Source organism: Hypanus sabinus, chromosome 6, assembly GCF_030144855.1.
Source record: "Hypanus sabinus isolate sHypSab1 chromosome 6, sHypSab1.hap1, whole genome shotgun sequence".
Classification (NCBI taxonomy): Eukaryota; Metazoa; Chordata; class Chondrichthyes; order Myliobatiformes; family Dasyatidae; genus Hypanus; species Hypanus sabinus.
The window spans coordinates 95,845,520-95,866,551 of record NC_082711.1 but is presented as its reverse complement, the minus strand read 5'-3'; the positions used below and the strand labels follow the sequence as shown (position 1 = coordinate 95,866,551).

At 39.7% G+C, this 21,032-nt stretch overlaps 1 protein-coding gene across 11 annotated transcripts in view; it reads left to right on the top strand.

Moving 5' to 3' along the window:
- The window catches only part of dgkb (diacylglycerol kinase, beta), a 797,915-nt gene that overhangs the window by 501,573 nt on the left and 275,310 nt on the right, over positions 1-21,032 (top strand). For all 11 annotated transcript variants that reach the window (XR_009512720.1, XM_059972636.1, XM_059972640.1 and 8 more), the window contains one exon: positions 3,243-3,307. Coding sequence is in view for 10 of the 11 variants with exons in the window: in XM_059972636.1 (XP_059828619.1) it covers positions 3,243-3,307 (65 nt within the window). In the remaining variant the exon portion in view is untranslated. The remainder of the gene's footprint in view (positions 1-3,242; positions 3,308-21,032) is intronic.

The window sequence follows — 21,032 nt, the reverse complement described above, 5'->3', positions numbered from 1 at the left end:
GATGTCAGTCATGTCATCTCCATGACATCAGTGCTGGAACTCCCGGAAGAGAGGTACCTTATGTCTATTCAACTTCAACTGCTTCATCAGTACTAAGGTCAAAAGGGAATCAGTTTGCCGATAATTGCAGTGTTCTATTTTATTCACAACTCTTTAAATCATGAAGTAATCTATGTCCACTGGAACAAAACCTGGACAAAGATCAAGTATGGCCTGCAAGACATGAAGCAGTATTTGTGCCTCATCATTCATAGATGATAACACTGACAACAGAGAACCTAGCCACTTCCCCAGGCATTGATGGCAGTAGTATTGCTGAATTCTCTCCTAGTAGTGTGCTGCGGATTACCAATAACCTGAAATACAACTGGACCAGTCAGTTAACTAGAACAAGGAAGAATACATTAAGTTTGCTGTCATTACATAAGATTATTAGTTGCAGTGCAGAATCCATTTTAATCTTATTATTAGCAATTTCATCATTAGATACACATTGATGTGAATATTTAATATAATTTTTATCTGTTATACTTGCATAACTCTGTCATACTTTCAGGTTTTTCTTAATCCTCTCAGTTCTTGAACTCCAAAATTTTAATCTTCAATAGCCTCATGTATCCTTTTCACATCTCCATGTATTAAGTTGATTTAACTATTAAGCTGCCCTTTCCATTAATCTACCTTTATCATTTCCATCTTTTTTCTTTACAGTTTTCTTTTTTTAATGTCATCTGTAAATTTTGGCACTGAGCTCCTTTTATACCTGTCCAGAACATCAAGAATTCCAATGATCCCAACAACAATCTATATTAGTTACTCCTATTTACATTACCAGGATCTAACAATATCTGTTGCTCTTGCCATTGCTTTCTGCTATTGAATATTGCAATAAGACTGAAGTTTAAATTCCACTGAAAAGGGGAGAAAAAAGGGATATACCTGTGGATATCAAAATTAAAACTGGAAGTCTGCAACAGATACAGAAACTGCTGGGAAAACTCTTCCTTGGAAAAAAAGGAATGGTAAGCATTTTGGGTGTTTGGCCCTTGGAACTGGGTTATAGAGAAATGCAAGTTAATTTTCAGTGGAAGAGAAGGTAGAAGAGGGAAGTGTAAAATAAATGAACTGTCGGTGATGAGACTGAAAACGTCTATTAGCTGAAAAAACAAAATATTTCTTAACTGTTCCAATATCATGTATGCATAAGAGAAGGCTGGACAAAATTTGCAATAGGAACTGAGGCCTATGATCAGATGCAAATACTGTACATAATTCACAGCTTGACTTCACTTAACTAATTATGTTGATGCAATTTCACTCATATATGTAATACCATAGAGTTCCAAAATGGTTTCAGATATGATTGATACAAATAATAACATGTTTTTCAAAGAGAAATCTTTCTTGAAGCTTCATACCACTCAGCCAGAATTCTTTGTTTAGGCCACCGGCTTAATGTTACCTATTCTTTCATAACATGGAACATTTCTTCTGTTTTATGGCTTGGATTATAGGTTTCAATTGCGTGGTTGAAGTTTACCTACACGTTATCACCAATGGTTATCTGCTTGGGAGTTGGTGGAGGAAAAATGTTTGATTTTCTTCAGGAAGGTTAAAAAAACGTGAAGTTGGAAGGAGTAAAAACATATTGATTAAGTTTCTTTTCTACTTTGACAGTATGTGTGTTTTTGCTACTGAATATCAAAAAATTGTACATGAAAATAGCGTTCTAAGTCAGCAGAGTATTCTCACCCGACTCATTCTGCTAATGTGTATGAACACGAAATCTTTATTTAAACTCTTAGTGACATTTTTTAAAGAAACGTTGCTGAAACTTAATTCGTCATCAAAGAAATCATAGCACATATTAGACATTGAGGAGGCTGATTTTGCCCATCTAATGCATTACCATAGCCGGCTAGTGGTGCAGTGGTATCAGCGTCCGATTTCGGAGCGAAGGCCCCTGAGTTCGAATCAGCCGGCTCCCTTGCATGTTTTCCATCCGTGCTGGGTTGAGCATCGAGCTAGCAACTCAGCCTCCTAAAATTAAGAAAGCCTGCTAAAAAAAATGCTGTTATGATGGCGTCCCGATGACTCCACTCGGAGTTAAGGGCTTTCTTCTTCAATGCATTACCATCCTTGAGTTCGGAAGTTTGTCAGGCAAAGGAAACTGGACAAAGAATAAATCTGCTAAGCCCAGTTTCTTTTACATAGGCAAAGATTACTCTCAATGCAAGAAAATGGATCTCAAATTATATTGGTCAGAGATGCCAAATCACTTCACATATCAAGATCTCTACTTGTAGCTCATCAGAAAAGTGGCCACAGAAGGCAAAAAGCTATTATCTTCCACTTGAAGGATGTGGAAGGGGATTAGACACTGACCAGATGGATGACATTGGATTGTAATTATCCAGCAAATAACAGCATCACAGCTGAAGATCTTGACAATTGGTAAAAAAATCACAAGGACAAGTCAATAGGAATTAGACCTGCTGAACACCCGCAACAGTGGGTATGTTCTCCTCTGCCCTCAATTTTGATCTTTATATAGGAATGCTCTGTAATAAATCGAGCCATAAAATTGTGCTTTAATCTGAAAATTCTTTTAACTATCTGTCAGAATTTGCAGTACATGTCCTGACTTGTACATCTGATAAGAAACAAGAGTAGATGCTTGCAGTTTAGAGTGTTTTCATGGAGTTGATGTTGAAATAGGAAGGAATTCAGAGCATTATTTTAGCCCATTGGCATCAATAAGTGCCCCATGTTCGATGTAATATCTGCAAAGCACCCAAGCTTTTATTTGAAGATGAACTGAATGCAAATTGTAAAATACCTTTGAAAAAGAAACCTGTGTCTTTGAACTACAAACAGAGTTCAGTTTTCTGCAATGATACTATACTTATGAAAGGAATGGATATAATAATTGTGTCCTTTCTATTCGTACTGCACCATTGCAAGAGTACAAACTTGGTGTCTGGAACTCTGGCAGAGCTGTTACATTTATACTTGGGTTAAACAAAGTGCAAAGATGGAACATTAATTTACGCAGATGTTTACTGAGCCATTCAAAGATTATATATACAGGACAGCAATTTGTTTTGCATGTTAGCTCAAAGTAGGCAATAGCAAACCAACAACCCATTTTATATTCTGCCCAAATTGCTTTGAAAATATTAAATTTCAGATAAATTAAACTAAAACATGATTGCTCAATTTCTCCTTTAATTTTCTTTCAGGATGCCTCAATAGCCCACAGATTCCATATCATGCGGGAGAAACATCCTGAGAAGTTCAACAGTCGGTAGGTCAATTTAGACTTTTTGTTACAATATTGTCACAGTAATGATCCACCCCAAATAGTGATATCATGAATCATTATATTTATTCTGTAATTAGTTGTGATAATCAAAAAAGGTGTATGTTGTACTTAATATAAATGAACAGAAATATATATAAGCAGGTGTGACTGATGTGTAAAAATCAGTAGTCCCCAAGTTACGAACGTCCGACTTAAGGACAACTCGTACTTACAAAACAAGGAAGGAGAACACCATCCATCATTTTAAGTCGGATCATGACACTGTCCGCCATTTTAAGTGGGATCGTGGCGTTGTCTGCCATTTTAGGTCATTGCAGTTGACACTGTGTTGATTGTGTAACTTTGTATTTGGCTTAAATTTTTCTTAGCAAAATTCACCCTGACCCTCCCTCCCCCCCCCCCCATTTCGGTCAGCTGGTGGCGCAGTGAGATCAGTGCCGGGCTCGAGAACGGAGGTTCCCAATTTTGATCCAGTGGCAGACCACTCCCGTGCCAGGTTGATGTCGATCCAGTAACTCCCGTAACATCCGTGCAGGGTTGATGTTAAGCTCGCAACTCGACCTCATTAAAAAAAATTTCTTCCTCCAGTTTAAAATTCCACATGGAATATTATGGAGGATCAAATACCCAAACCCAGCACAGCCCCCACTTGTCCCATTTAACCTGTCTCACTGCAGTGGACTTTAGAACCCAGGAAATTCAGTGTAGTGGTCCTTAGGAACCAGCGGAGGTCAGGAGCCAGCGGAGGTCGGGACCCACCACCTGCAGTGTTTCTGTTCCGTTGACAGGAAGTGATCATGATTGAAAATAAAGTAGAAATAATAAAACGTTTGGAAAGAAGTGAAACGTCATCAGTCATTGGAAAAGCATTATGCTACAGTCGGCCAATGAACAGAACAATTTTAAAGGATAAGTGATAAAGTGAGAATAATGGAGAATGTGAAAGGCCCTGCCCCAAAGAAAGCTACAATTATTACTAAGCAATGCAGTGGTTTAATTATTGGAGTACATACGTTTCTTAAATGTTCTATATGCATAGAAAGGTAAAATATATACTATATACTAAGGCAAACGTTTGACTAACTGACGCTAAATAATACCGGATGTACTTGTTCCGACTTACATACAAATTCGACTTAAAGACAGACTCAGGAACGGAACTCGTTCGTAACCCAGGGACTGCCTGTAACCTATTACCTATGCTCTCTCATATTAGTTTTCTAGGTATGCAATACATCTTCCACCTCCATACAAACCAAGCTTTCCACCAGAATTTAAAAAGGCTGATGTTATCCTTACAGTAAGGGCAGTCAATTCCACTTTCCACACCCACACTGACATGTCTAAACATGGTGTTCACTGTTAGAATGAGAATAGGTGCAGATTAGAGAAGCAGCATCTCATATTCCATTTTGGTAATCCTCAAGCTGATGAAATGAGCAGAGGTTTTTCTAATTTCTGGTAACTACACTTCTCCGCCCAGCTGCCACCCCCTTTCTTTTCCTTAAGGTCACTGTCCCCTTCACCCCTTCTCTTTCATCTTTCCCTCCCGCTCCATCTGCCCATTGCCCACACATTTCTCCATTCAGTTCTCCTCCTCACCTCATTCCCCTTATTCCATGGCCCACCATCCTCTTCTTCAGTCCTGTATCACTTCCCCCATTGCCTCCCAGTTTCTCACGCTCCCCTTCCCTCACCTGCCTATCATCCTCCTCTCACCCATGTTCACTGATCCCTTGCCATCTCTTGCTCACCCCTTCCCCCATCCCCCACCCCATATCTTGTTATTCCGGCTTCTCCACACTTTCTTTCCGGTCCTAATGAAAGGTTTCAACCTGAATTATTGAGTGTCCATTTCCTTTCAGAGATGCAGCCTGACCCATTCTCTTTTTTTCAGCATTGTACGTATTGCTTCCTCTGTATTTTGCTCAGTTGCAGTCTCTCTCCATTTAGAAAATAACCTGTTTTTTGATTCCTATTAACAGAGCACCTGACGACATACATTCCCACATTAAACTTCCTTCAGAGATATTTCACCAAGTCATTCAATCTATCTATCGGTCATTGCACAATATTCTCATCACAGCATGTCCTTCTGGCTATTTTTGTATCATTGACAAACTTGGAAAGTTTATTCTTCATTCCCACTCCAGGTCATTCATGTAAATAATGCAATCAGCATCGCTGAAAGAAACACTTTGCTCTAAATATTCAATTTCACATTACATTTGATCCTAATGGGAATTAAACAGCAATGAATCAAGATTAATCTGCCAGCATATTGAGGGACAGAATTTTAAAATTGCAGCTTCCACGTCCTGCTGTGGAACTGATTATCCATTTTATAGTAAATGGAGTTGTTCGGTTGGCTTGTCTCTTAATGGTTGCCATGTCCATTTATTGTTCAACAGTTCTGAACAGTGAATTCACTTTTTTTTTTCCCCAAGACTTGTCACTGAAGTTCATTTAACACACATATCATTGATGTGGAAACATTTATTAACTCTTAACAGTTAACCCTGCATCACTTTTATTCCTAAAGTGATAAATTTAGCAAATTTGGAGAGCTGAGAATCAGAAGCTTATAATATCTTGAATCATAACTTGAAGTAGAGAATGAGAGAGAGACATTGTTGAAAGGTGGAGCCTTTTAAAAAGAACAAAGCCGTTGAGATGGAATTCAATTTGAGCCAATAAAAACAAATGCAATGGTGGTGCAAATGGAGCAGCCATTATTGGAGTGGGAGACTTTGGCTCAACAAGCTTTGGTGAGAACAGGCCTGAGCAAGCAGAGGCAGCAATTTTAAGTAAGTTTTTTTCTCTTTCTTTGTCTGTTATTACATGACTACAGCAGTTACAATGGCTCCAGAGTTAGAGGTATGCTTTCTGTAATTGTTGCAAAAACACTGAGAGACCTCGAGACTCCCTGATAACTACATCTTCATGGTGCATTGAGCTGTAGCTCCTTGGAGACCTTGTTAGGGAAATGAAGCCACACCTCAATGACATTCAGCTCATGTGGAAGGATGAGGAGGTGGTAGAATCAGGGAGGTTGGCACCCCTAAGTTACAGGAGGCAGGTACCTGGGTGACTGTCAGGAGGGGGAAAAGGCATAAGCAGCGAATGCAGAGTAACCCAGCAGCCATTCCCCCCAATAAAGATTATAGCACTTTGGATACTGTTGGATGGGATGATTGTGCTGTGGTAGAAGCTGCCTCAACCAGATCTTTGGTACTGAGTCTTTCTCTGTGGCTCAGAAGGGAAGCAGGGGGGGGGGGGAAGAGGTGTGTAATAGTGATAGTGGATTCTATAGTTAGAGGCCCAGACAAGAGATTCTGTGGGTGTGAAAGAGACACCCTGATAGTCTGATAGTACTTTGCCTCCCAGGTGCTAGGGTCAGGGATGTCTTGGATCGTGTCCACAGCATTTTAAAGTGTGAGGGTGAGCAGCCAGAAATCATGTAATATACTGGTACCAATGGCACAGGTAGGGAAAGGGAGGCAGTCCTGAAGACAGAATATAGAGAATTAGGTAAAAAGCTGAAAAGCAGCACTTCTGGGGTAGTAATCTCTGGATTGCTGTCTATGCCATGAACCAGTGAGGGTTAGAATGGGATGATTTGCCACATGAATGGCTGAGGAATTAGTGCAGGTGCCAGGGTTTCATATTTCTGGAACATTGGAATTTCTCCTGGGGGAAGGTATGACCTGTACAAAAGGGACGACTATAATAACCAGCTGATAAGCTTTCCATATATGTCAGAGGAAACATTGATATATATTACCAGTTGTTTCATAACTTCAAGATAATCCAAGTCACTTAAGGGCCAGTGATGTAATTTCAAATTACAATTTCTGTTTAAATGGTATAATTAGCAAACATGGCAGGAATATTATCAATATCACAAATTTATGAATGTGCATTTACGCTACTTTTCACTTCTTGGTATAGAACTAAAATGTCCATCTTATTGCAGCTGGTTAAGCCACTCACAATGATTTTGGCTAACTGCACTGTTTTTATCACCTCACATGGTGAGGCATTTTCAGCATTGGCTTGTTCATTTAGATCTAACCTCCACTGACCAAGATGAGGGTGCATTCCTTAAAGTGGAAGTCTGCAATGTCTTCAATCGATGCTGGCAATGACTCTAGAAGTTCAGTTAAGGCAAAAGATAAGCAAGTATATTGCCACATGAGCAGAGAGGTCTTCATAGGTTTTCAATAGTGCATTGTAGGCATTGGTGGAGGAGGAAGAGAAACAGCCAATATCTCTGGCAGGACCTCTCAACACATGCTGAAAAGGTGATGGGAATGAGAGCTAGAGAAGCAAGCAAAGTAGCCTCAAGATATTTAGTGATGCCAGCCTAGCACCCGTAATTCCTGTAGTTCACACTATTTGGAGTCTTATGCCCACATTTATAGTTCAATGATTTAAAATAATTCAAGAATTGTCTTGGATTTTGGCAGCAGAAAAAAAATTGCCAGTGTTCAAGTGGGTGATCGTTACTTTAGTTAATGTTAACGGGGGGGGGGGGGGGTCCTTCCTGTTGCTTAATGCCTGTTAAGGAGACCATCATTTGAAGCACCAAGCCCCAATTTCATAATGTTCATATCAAATTAGCATTCTGCAACTGTGTATCAATTACCAAGTCAGTATCCATGGCACCAATAAAAAAATTGCTGAGCTGAACTTTGTATCATCTGCATCTTACTTTTCCACTGCACAATTACAAACTCATTTGAATGTCATGCCTAGTTAATTTGGGATCTGAATTTTTTTTTGCCCTTTTTCAATCTAGCGCCTTTATCATTAACCTTTCATCACTACCATTCTTATTGTTACACATTCTCGGTCTTCTAAAAGTAATTTCCTGAATAAAGTCAGAACTAACCCACTCAGTAACCTTATACATCTCTAAATGGGAAGCCTGCGCACTAGGAGACTTTAATAACGACTTACCCTCAGGCTTACCAGCTTCAATGATCCTCATTGTTTGTGAATGACCTAGCACTTTTGCTGCAATTTCAGAGTTCTCAATGCTTTAAAGAGTAATTAACAGCCAACAGTTTCAAAAACTAGAAAAAAATGAAATACATTAATCTAATCTCAAATAGTTCAATAGAATGTAAAACTGACTAGAATTTTCTTTTCTGCTAGTCCTCTCCATGTGTCTAGTCTCACCATTAGTGTTGGGATTTTGTCTGTGTTGAGGAGCAAAGCTAGGAAATAGCAAGTAATACCAAATAACTCGAGACCTTCCTGTTGATGTGGAAGCTCTAAATTTCCTGACAAATGCAACATGACTTGCTGACACTACTCAGGAAAATGCAGGATGATGCCTATTTTTCTCCCAGCACACATGACCTGTTTTGACTCATTTGACTTAATCCAGGTTTTAATTAGTGGAACTATATTACATTTTTAAAAATTTATGACGGAAGTCACTTGAATATTGAATTTTACAGACAGATATGTGTGTTGGTCAAACCATGAATGAAAGGTGAAAAATCATCTTCCATTATATATTTCCCTTTAGTAAATACATCATCTTATGGGCAACATGCTTAATCATTGTCAATGTTTTCCATAAACCTTTCTAAATTTGATGCAAATTAGCAAACTATTACATCGAATTGAGATACAGAAAACAGCATGGTAGTTTTCTAAGTGGTTCTCTTATGCAGATGATGTCAGGAACTTAGGATTGCAAAGGACTAATCGATCTCTCCGGCTGGTCCCAGGCATATCAAATTGCATTATGCCTAATACACATCTATGGTAAATTTTCCATCTGGTGCATGCTCTCTCAGTTCTCTCTTTAGGTTGCTAATGCAATCAGACATGGCAGATTTCAGTTGAGACATTATGTTGAGAGAAAGTAGGTGGCAATTTATTATTCTTCAGAGACTGCCAAACTGGATGTGGAGTTCTAGCTAATTTTAGCACCCTAAGGGAAAATATTTCAATCAAGTTTTTAAATCTTTTAATCTCTACCAAGTTAATTTTAAAGCAGATGCTAGACAATTTAAGATGAAAAGGACTCAGGAAAGAATGCAACATCTTCATCTTCAATCTTTGTTCCTTCATTAATATAATAGTCATCAAGATAGTAAACAGTGTTTATCTGATTGGCTGGCATATCCACACATGCATGAATCCATCATGTTTATCATCCCAAATGTTGATGGGTTAGAAAATTGGCAACCTAATTTGGCATGAAGACAGCTGATGTATTTCATCATGTGCCCACAATGGTAGGCCCTTGGGCTTCAACAAAATAACTTGGGCAAGCTTCCAATGCCTGCCATAGCTCTACAGGCTGCTTGTTCCACTGTATGTACAAATTTTGGCCCACCTGTGGCATTAGATATAGCTTCAGGTGAACACTAAAGGGGTAGAGGGATATGCCTGGGGAGATTGTGTTACGAACCCCGTAACTGGGTAACTTACCAGCAAAGATAGAGAGGTCCGTTGAAGTCTGATGATACTATTTTTAACAGTATTTATTAGTAAAAATACACAAAAATAATATCAATGCAAATATACAGATAATATACGTCGTTAATACTAAATCTAAAAGTGCGGGTATAATAATAGTCAATAAGAAATAAGCTCTATCATTGTCTAGGGAATAATGTATTGTCCAATGGAAATATAAAATTCACTCAGTTCATGCAGGCTGCAGCCTTTGGGGACTGCTGGGTTGCAATGGTTGGGGATAAGAAAGTGAAAATTGTGTTCAGTGACCTCCCATATCATTAGCGCTTTATGAAATTTAACCGAAGTGCTCCTGCACACATTGTACCAATGCAACAATGATATTTCCAGATCTATCTGCTTGCTGCAGTCCTTTTGCAAGGGTCAATAGTATCCAATCTTTTTTCCCTCCACTGATGTCAAGCTGACAGGTTCTTTGTTTCAGTTATGCTCAGTACCTGAAGTAGAACAATTGCATTTTATTCATAGATGTTCCAGCTTAATTAGAGTTCAGACAGAAATGATACATTGTGTTTGAAGATACTTTCAATTTTACTTAAAAGGTATACTTCTTAGTTTATGAATTGTTTTCTTAACTATTAAAATGGTGTTCCATCTTTCATAGAGTTGATGGTTACGTGTAGTAAAAGTTCAGTTCAATTAACATTTGGTTGTAAGGAATTGCATCTCATCCTGCCATTTATTTGGATGCAAAATCAGAATAAGGGCACACTGTGGAAACAACTTCAAAGATATCACATTTCCAAACTTACACCGAGTATGGAGATTTTTCAGACATCCTTGGTCACTGACCCAACCAGATGTGGAGTCTTTAGAACCTAGAGTACATCACAGAAGACTTTCTGCAATTCAGTATCAGAGAGTGGAATAGTTAGTGGGCAAGCTTTGACACCTGCTACTTACTGCTTTTAAAAACAAATCCTTGCTGTAGAGTAATTAGATCTGGAAAGTATTCAGATTGTTTTTCTTGATTGCCACTCCACTGCCTATTTACTTCAGAATTATCTTATAGATGGGGAAATATGCCCCATATTAATTTATCCTGATATGTGCGTTTCTTGTGGGAACACTCAAGGCACTGGCAGCCCAATGAATAATAATGTAAGAGATCTTCTTCTGTCCTGACATTACTTGTCACCTCCACACTGCTCAGTTGTCCACTGTACTAGATGCATTCTTCCATTGGAAACAGGCTCCTGGATCATGGAATCCTTGCTCCTGGGCCGGAACAATGCACAAACAGACAGACGCATCAGCAAGATGGCTGTGACAACCAGTGAGGCTCAGATCTCTGGCTTACTGCTTGTTGTGCAGTCTCAGCTTGGGAGGTGTCCAGTTGTTGGTCTATTTGTCGGCACATCCATCCCACTTCATGGCAGTAAGTTTGCCCGAGAATGACAGATGCCAAGACCCAAGTATGAACAAGAATTTTCTGCCACATGGTAGTATTCCAGAACCCCAATACACCTGAAAGTGAGCATTAGCAAATGTATGCATCACTATGAAAATGTTTGCCTCCCTCCCCAAAAGATTCATACAAAATTCACTTAAAAGACAACATTAAAATATTTCATGATGTTATCTGCAGTTTTCACTGCATGACCTTAAATTTCATCAGAAGTCCAAATTTGGCTGCTTTACCTGGAACAAACAATCCCCCTCACCCCATCATATTTGCCTATTTCTTACTAAGGCTAGAAATACAGTGTATTCCAGTTAACTGAGACAAACCAGGACCAGTACATTTTGGCCCCGTTGAGTCGTTGCCCCAATTAGCCAAACTTTCATATAAATACTTAAAAAGGTATAAAAAAGAGCAAACTGCCGTTTAATTGAGTACCAAATTACGTATTTAAATAAAATATGGAATGAATTAGAATGTAAGCAAAGCTACTACGGTACTATAAAACTGTATATTAGTTCCTCATAGTTATCGAAGGAAGGATTCATTCAGTGTACACAGACATGTTCTTTTGATTGACTGTAAATGAGCAATATCAGTGAAGACACCCAGTGTAGAGTAGTGGACTGCTTTCAAATAGTGCTTTCAATGATTACATTCTCTAAATCTACATTTTCATTGTAACATTTGAGATGATTGTCAATACCTTCAAATTCTTTGTAGCTTCTAACTTGTTGAAGTAGTGAAACCATTTAATTTTCACTCCCAGTTGTTTCTGGCATCTCCAAGCCTGACTGCTTGAAATTACAGTGAGCAAAAGTTCCAAAATGTCTTACTGTTTATTTCTCGCTGACTACCAGTCACAAAAACTGCTGCTTTTTGAAAAGAAACTATCAAGTCATGCTATTTAAAATCAATTTGCTCTAAGCTTCATGTAATGGCCACGCGACATGCACTTGACTGATACTAGTTAAAATATGTTTGGCAACAGTTTCCTGTCTCAATTAAGCTTTATAGCATCTCATATAAATTAAGGAAATTCAGCAATTTTCTTGATTTTTTTTTGTTCTTTGAGAGTTGTCCCAAATAAGCGGTGGCCCCAATTAACCGATATCTAATTAACCAGAATTTACTACATTTACAAAAGTTACTCTCTTTTCTCAGTTTCTTTGCCTCCGCCACACCTGTCCCCAAGACACAGCTTCCCATTTCAGATAATCAGGTATATCCTCCTTGAAAGAATGGTGTTTCCCTCCCTCTAATATCGATGTTGCCCTTACCTGCATCTCCTTCATTTGCCAATGATACTCAGCCCATCTTCCCGCTGCCTTAACAGTGATAGAGTTCCTCTTGTCCTTACCTGCCACCCCATCAGCTTCCGCCTCCAGCACTTTATCCTCTGCAACTTCCACCATCTCCAAAGGGATTGCACCACTAAACCTATCTTTACTTCTTCACCTCTCTCCATTTTCCACAGGGATCAATTCCCTTGCCCATTTGTCCCCCCCACCAATCTCCCTCCCTGCACTTTTCCCTGCAAGTGACCTAGGTGCTACACCTGCCCATATACTTCCGCCCTCACCTCCATTCAGGGCCCCAAACAGTCCTCCCAGATGAGGCAACACTTCACCTGCAAATCTGCTGAGGCCACCTATTGAGTCTGGTACTCCTGATTGTGGCCCCCTTTGCATTGGTGAGACCCATTGTAAATTGGGGTCCACTTTGTCGAACACCTCCACTCCATCTGCCACAAGAGGAACTTCCCAGTGGCCAAACATTTTAATTTCAATTCCCATTCCCTGTGCCAAGATGAGGCCACCCGCAATGTGGAGGAGCAACAACCTGTATTCCATCTGGGTAGCTTCCAACCTGCTGGCATAAATATCTGTTACTGACTCTGGTGAATAAATCTTTCCACCAATCCCTTCCCCCGCCCCCCCATTCCCCTCTCTGACCTTTCACTTCTCACCTACCTATTACTTATCCCTGGGCCTCCTTCATCTTCACTTTCTCCTGTGGTCCACTGTCCCCTCTTATTAGATTCCCTCTTCTCTAGCCCTTGACCTTTCCCACCCATCTGGCATCACTTATCTCCTTCCAGCTTGTCTCCTTCCTCTCCCCTCAACATTTTCTTCTTCTGTCTTTACCCCTTCCTTTCCAGTCCAAAACATTGACTGTTTATTAATTCCCATTGATGCTGTCTGACCTGTTGAGTTTCTCCAGCATTTCGCGTGTGTTGCTATACAAAAGTTGACCTGTTTTGTAACTTGTGATCTTATAAGCTTCTAAAATGCCTTGTTATCAGTAACAGGGACAGAGCAATAAGAATATGCCAGTAATTGTCTGTTCAGAATATTTTTGCAAAGGTAGTAGAGAATTATCTGAGGAAGGTACTCCCAAAATGCTACAGAGGATGGACTCAGAATTATACTTTCAAGTCAGAATGGCCTGGTGTGTGCAGGGGAACCTGCAAGTTATGGGGCTGGGTGGGGAGGGGTGGAATATGGATGTTGCTGTTGCCCCATTGGGTTCCATGATATGTCTAAATTGGCATCTCAGAACCTGAGATGAAAGGTTGAGTTGTGAAGTGCTGAAGGAAAAGCCACAGTAAATAGTTCTGCAACAAAGAGAAGGGCAAGTATGAGCTCCTCCCTTGCGTTTGCTCTCTCGTAATTCGATGGCTATGACCTTCAGAGCTCAACCACCACAGTCTGTGTTGATATCACCAAAGCACTCTTGTTGATGAATTTCATTGTTCTGAAAATGATTTAATAATCTTAGCAACATTTGTCAGTTAAACATCAGAAAATAAAAAAGGAAGTACTGTGAAAAGGAACCTTAGTGAAGATGCCAATAGAAGGGCATACAGAATTACTGATCCACTAAAATGAAAAGTACATGATGTCATTGAACAGAGGAAAATGGAATTGCTGTATCAACATTAAAGTTAAAGCATTGCAAACACATTACATCAATCCCCAAGAATAGAGGCAGGAGGGTTACTGGCCTGAAGCAGTGGATCTTGGAAAGGGTATGAGTAAAACTGAAACTCTGGACATGTGAATGTGTGGATATGCAGCAGGAGGAACAAATCAGTAGGTATGTTTCTGTTCTTCAGTTCTTTTCTGTGAAATGTATTCAAGTTATGCATTTGGGCTTTCTGATGTTCTGTTTTCTATTCTCTCTTTAAGCTTACTTGTCAAATGGAAAGCTTATCATTACAGTTGTGTGGGAAATTAAAATAACATTCATACTTCAGAAAATATGCCAATGCTGTAAAGTCCTGAATAGGACAGATTATAGGAATTTTTCTCCAATACTCAGGACACCAATTTCAAGTCTTAATAGTAGCCCTTGGAACAGGAAGTTCTACAAAAACTAGTGGATATAGCTCAGTCCATCAGTGTAAATCCCTCTGCACCATTCAGCACTTATATACAGAGCGTTGTCACAGGAAAGCAGCATCCATCATCAAGGAACTCCACCATCCAGGCCATGTTCTATTCTCACTGCTGCCATCAGGAAGAAGGTACTGGAGGTTCAGTACTCACACCGCCTGGGTCAGGAACAGTTACTGCTCTCCAACCATCAGGCTCTTGAACCAAAGGGGATAACTTCACTTGCCCCATCATTAAAATGTTCTCACAACCAATGGACTCACTTTCTCAGTTTCTCAATATCTGTTGAATATTTATTTATCATTATTACTCCCATTTATTTTAATGCTTGCCCAATTTATTGTCTTTTTCACACTGGTTGAATGCTCTTTTGGTGTGGTCTTTCATTGATTCTATTATGGTTATTTTTCTATTATAGATTTATTGAGTATGCCTGAAGGAAAATGAATCTCAGGGTTGTATGTGACATATCTGAGGCCTCCATCGGTCAAGGTCAGCCATGGATGTTGTGTCCTAGATGTCTAGATATACAAGCCAGGGCAGTACAATATGGAGAGCAAGCTGTTGTCCATGGAGCAAACTCTCCCTCTCTACACTTCTGATAAACCCAAAGGAAAGGCAGGGACCGATACTGTTTGGCAGCAGCATCACAGGAGTTGCCAGTCAACATTGAACTCAGCATAGGACTGTCTTAGGGACTCCAGCTTCAGATTTTCCCTTCAGGGTTTACTCCCAAAACCCTCCCCATGAGATGGTACAGCTGTAAGGCAGCGGTGGTTTGAGATCAGAGTTTTCCTTCTCCTAGATGAGCTGCCAACTGATGAACCCCATAAGCCTGAAGCGACTGGTTTTAAGGCACTAGTAGTCCACCTTTGCCCCTTGTCCTTTCAGTAGAAAATGTTCTGCCAGGCTTAGTAGCTAAGCCACACGTGCAAGCTAGGAGTTGGAATTGGTTGTCAGAGGCTATTTGAGTCACATCCCATTAGGAGCATTTAACTCCTGGCTAAAACAACCTTAAGGAACCATGGTGACATACACGAACTTTGATAATAAATTTATTTTGAATTTTTAAATTTGAACCATCAGGAATTTGAATTCAGCAAGGGAGGAAAGGAGAGCGTAATTGCTGGGTCTCCTGGTAACCGATGGCATACATATCCAATGCTACATTTAATATGTTTGGAGATGGGTGAAAAACTCACCTGCCTGAAACAGGTGAAAAGCAATGTGAAAATGCAAACATTTTAAAGTCAAAGTCAAATTTATTATCATCTACTCACGTACATGTGTGCACAGGTGCAATGGCAAAAATCTTACAGCAGCTTCACAGACAGACTGCATTACATTTGCTAGGAAAAAAATATTTTAAAATATAAAAACAAAGAGAACAAGCAGCAGAATACAGGCCCTTCGGCCCACAAAGTTGTGCGGAACATGTCCCTACCTTAGAAGTTACTAGGCTTACCTATAGCCCTCTATTTTTCTAAGCTCCATGTACCTATCCAAAAGTCTCGTGAAAGACCCTATTGTATCCGTCCCCACCACTGTTGCCAGCAGCCCATTCCATGCACTCATCACTCTCTGAGTAAAAAAACTTACCCATGACACCTCTGTACTTATTCCCCAGCACCTTAAATCTGTGATCTCTTGTGGCAACCATTTCAGCCCTGGGATAAAGCCTCTGACTATCTACATGATCAATACCTCTTATCATCTTGTACACCACTATCAGGTCACCTCTCATCCTCCGTCGCTCCAAAGAGAAAAGGCCAAGCTCATCTATTCTCATAAGGCATGCTCCCCAATCCAGGCAACATCCTTGTAAATCTCCTCTGCACCCTTTCTATGGCTTCCACATCCTTCCTGTAGTGAGGCGACCAGAACTGAGCACAGTACTCCAAGTGGGGTCTGACCAGGGTCCTATATAGCTGCAACATTACCTCTCAGCTCCTAAATTCAAATCCACGATTGATGAAGGCCAATACACTGTATGCCGCCTTAACCACAGAATCAACCTGCACAGCTGCTTTGAGTGTCCTATGGACTCTGACACCAAGATCCCTCTGATCCTCCACACTGCCAAGAGTCTTATCATTAATACTATATTTTGCCATCATATTTGACCTAACAAAATGAGCCACCTCACACTTATCTGGGTTGAACTCCATCTGCCACTTCTCAGCCCAGTTTTGCATCCTATCAATGTCCTGCTGTAACCTCTGACAGCCCTCCGCACTATCCATAACACCCCCAACCTTTGTGTCATCAGCAAACTCACTAATGCACCTCATCCAAGTAATTTATAAAAATCTCGAAGAGTAAGGGTCGCAGAACAGATCCTTGAGTCACTCTACCGGTAACCAACCTCCATGCAGAATGCGATCCATCTACAACCACTCTTTGCCTACTGTGGGCAAACCTGTTCTGGGTCCACAAAGCAATTTCCCCTTGGATCCCATGGCTCCTTAGAAAATACAGTTCAAAGAAGACAAATAATTTTAGTGCAAAGTGGTCATACTGAGGTAGTGATTTGGGGTGTGCAGGTTGTTTGAAGGAAAGCAGCTCTTCTTAACCTAGTGTTATAGGACTTTAAGCTACTGTAGCTCTTGCCAAAAGTGACTGTGAGAAGATGACATGGCCCAGATAGTGAGGGTCTTTAATGATTGATGTTTCCTTATTGTGGCAGTGCCTCCTACTGATGGTGGGGAGGGATGCCTTGTGTCATAGAGACTCTCTGCAATTTCTTATGTTCCTGCACATTCAGGTTGCTGTGGCAGACTGATGCAGTCAGGATACTTTCAATAAGATATTTCAAGAGTTTTTGGTGAATTGCTGAACCTGCTTATCCTTTTAACCTGTTCATCTTCAGAACCTGGGAGGAAACTGGAGCACCCAGAGGAAACAAATGCTGTCACAGGGAGAATGTACAATCTCCTTACAGACAGCAAGCGAGTCAAACCTCAGCCACTGGCACTATAATAGTGTTACACTAACTGCTATGTTAAAATGCTGCCCCGATGTGAATGAAGGAGTTATTGCATTCTGTCAGTGATGGGGGTCTGATCTTAATTGGCAGTCCAAAATCTTCCACTTCTTGAATATCTGATTGTCATATCAGTCAGCAATTTAGGAATGTGGTCCCATGAACAATGGGATCTTCAGCTATAAAGTTCCCAGAACAGAGATGATATAGTAAAGGTTGTCCTGTCATTTTTCAGATTAGCAGAGATGGAAATTATTGTAGGAGTACCTTTTCCTTCTGATTGCTATTTGTAACTTTTATTGGTTGAAAAATTAGTTTTTTTTTCTCTCTCCCTGAACATTGGGCATTTGTTGGTATTTTCTTGGATTCTTCTGGTTTTTTAAATTTTGTGGCTGCCTGTAAGGAGACAGATCTCAAGGTTGTATAATCTATACATACTTCAATAATAAATGTACTTTGAAATGCAATATTGCTCTCCTCCAGGCTTAATCAATCTTCAAATGCACAACATAGTTTTTCTTGGAGTTTCCCAAATTAATTTTTAAGTGATTGTCTTCAAGCTTAGTGCAATATTATTGTTAATCTTCTCTCGATAGTGAAGTGTGTATAAATGTGTGTGCTTCAGCCCAGTTGTGTACCTCACTGCACTGTATTCCTTTCATTTTCTAGCCATCTTCTTGCACTTATCATCAGTCATGCTTCAAATAACCTTTGTGAATCATTTCACTATATGAACTACTCTTTTTAATAAATCGTGGAGTAGTAATTCAGAAATCAATAGGATTTTTTATTGTGAAAATGAAGCTCCCTTCCATAGGTCTCCAAGATTTTCAGATACTGGTCTCTTCAGAATCATTACAAAACTTCCTTTACATATTGTATGTTTTTGTGCACTTTATGCAGTCCTGTGTAGGTCTGTAGTCTAGTGTAGCTTTCTCTGTGTTGTTTTTTTACATAGTTCAGTCTAGTTTTTGTACTGTATCATGTAACACCACGGTCCTGAAAAAAGTTGTCTCATTTTTACTATGTATTGTACCAGCAGTTATGGTCTAAATGACAATAAAAGTGACTTGACTTGACTTAACACGCAGTTTATAGGAATTTGCATCACACTGGCCACATTGTATAAATAAGTTAAAGAATTAAATGATTTACGATAGGTCTCACCAATAATGAGGAGGCAGACACTATCTAAATTCCATTAGATAAATCCCTAAAACAATCCTTATTCATACTTGATATAATTCTTAATAATTGAGCCTTTGCTCTTACACAGAAGGAGTCAGCTAAGGAATGCAATGTTGTGCTGGTGTTAAACTCTTATGCTAAGGACAATGCAAAATACCTGGCCAGCTCATGTGATAAAACCTCTACATTATCCACATTGATAAGGCAAGCATGGCTATTGAGGGAAGTTAAAAGACAACTTAACAGCAAAAGAGGGAGCATACAATATAGCAAAAATTATTGTGAAGCTAGAGGATTGGGAAGCTTTTAAAAACTAACAGAAGGGAACTAAAAAAAAAGCAAGAAGGAAACAAAAACTGAACTATGAAGGTAAGCTGGCCACTAGTATAAAAGAGGTATGTAGAGTAAAAGAGAGGTGAGAATTAATATCTGACCACTGGAAAATGATGCAGGGAATATTGTAATGGGGGACAAAGAAATGGCGGATTAACTAAATAAAGACTTTGTGTCTGTCTGCACTGTGGAAGACACTAGCAGTATGCTAGAAGTTTGATAATGTCTGGGAGTAGAATTGTGTTTAATTGCTATTAATAAGGAATAGATGCTTGGGAAGCTGAAAGGTCTGAAGTTAAATGAGTCCCCTAAATCAGATGGACTAAACCCCAGGGTTTTGAAAGAGGTAATTTAAGAGATAGTGATCTTGATTTGAGAATCATTAGATTCTCAGAGGTTTACGTAGGACAGGAACATTGCAAATGTCACTACAGTCTTTAAGAAGGGAGGAAGGCAAAAGATGGGAAACTAAAGGCCAGTTAGCCTGACATCAGTGGTTGAGAAGATAGTTGAGAAGTACATTATTGATATCATTAATATTGACATCAGTGGTTGAGGTACATTATTAATTAAGGATGAGGTTTCAGGGTACTTGGAGGCTCATGATAAAATAGGCCAAAGTCAAAATTGTTTCCTTAAGGAGAGATCTTGCCTAACAAGTCTGTTGGAATTCTTTGAAGACATAACAGACAGGAGAGACAAAGGAGAGTCAGTGGATATTGTTTACTTGGATTTTCAGAGCCCTTTGACAAGGTGCCACACATGAGGATAATAAACAAAGTAAGAACCTATGATATTACAGGAAAAATATTAACATGGATAGAAAATCGGTTGAGTGGCAAGAGGCAAAGAATAGGAATAAAGGGAGGCTTTTCTGGTCAACTGCCAGTGACTAGAGGTGATGAACAGGGGTCAGTGTGGTGTCCGCTTCTTTACACAGTATATGTTAATGATTTGGATGACAGAATTGATTGCTTCTTGGCAAGTTTGTAAATAAAACAAAAATAGTTGGAGGGGCACAAAGTGTTGCAGAAATAAGGAATCTGCAGAAGGATCTAGACAGATTAGGAGAATGGGCAAAAATGTGGCAGATGAAATATAGTGTAAGGAAGTTTATGGTCATGCACTTTGATAGAAGGAATAAAGGCATGGAATATCTTCTAAATGGAGAAAAATTCATAAATCAGAGGTGCAAGGGGACTTGGAAGTCTTTGTGCAGGATTCCCTAAAGGTCAACCTGCAAATTGAGTCGGTGGTAAGGAAGGCAAATAAAATGCTAGCATTCATTTTGAGATGACTATAATATAAAAGCAAGGATGTGATGCCGAGGCTTTACAAGACACTGGTGAGGCCTCACTCGGAGTACTGTGAGCAATTTTGAGCCTTTTATCTAAGAATGGATGTGCTGGCATAGAAGGAGCTTAATGGGAATGATTTCAGGAATGAAATGGTTAACTTCTGAGGAGTGTTTTATGGTTCTGGGCCTGCACTCGCTGCAGTTTAGAAGAGTGATGTGGGATCACTTTGAAAACTATCAAATATTGAAAAGTCCAGATAGTGTGGATGTGGAGATGATATTTCCTATAGCAAGGGAGTCTAGAACCTGAGGGAACAGCCTCTGAAGAGAAGGATGTCTCTTTAGGACAGAGATGAGGAGAATTTGTTTAGTTCGATGTTGGTAAATCTATCGAATTCATTGCTACAGACAGTTGTGGAGCCAAGTCATTATGTATATTTAAAAACAAATAAGAGAAATTCTGCAGATGCTGGAAATACAAGCAACACACACAAACTGCTGGAGGAACTCAGCAGACCAAGCAGCATCAATAGAAAAGAGTATGTGGTGAACTACATGTACCTGTCTGGATATACCCCCTGCTGACTGCTCCTGTGGCTCCTCCC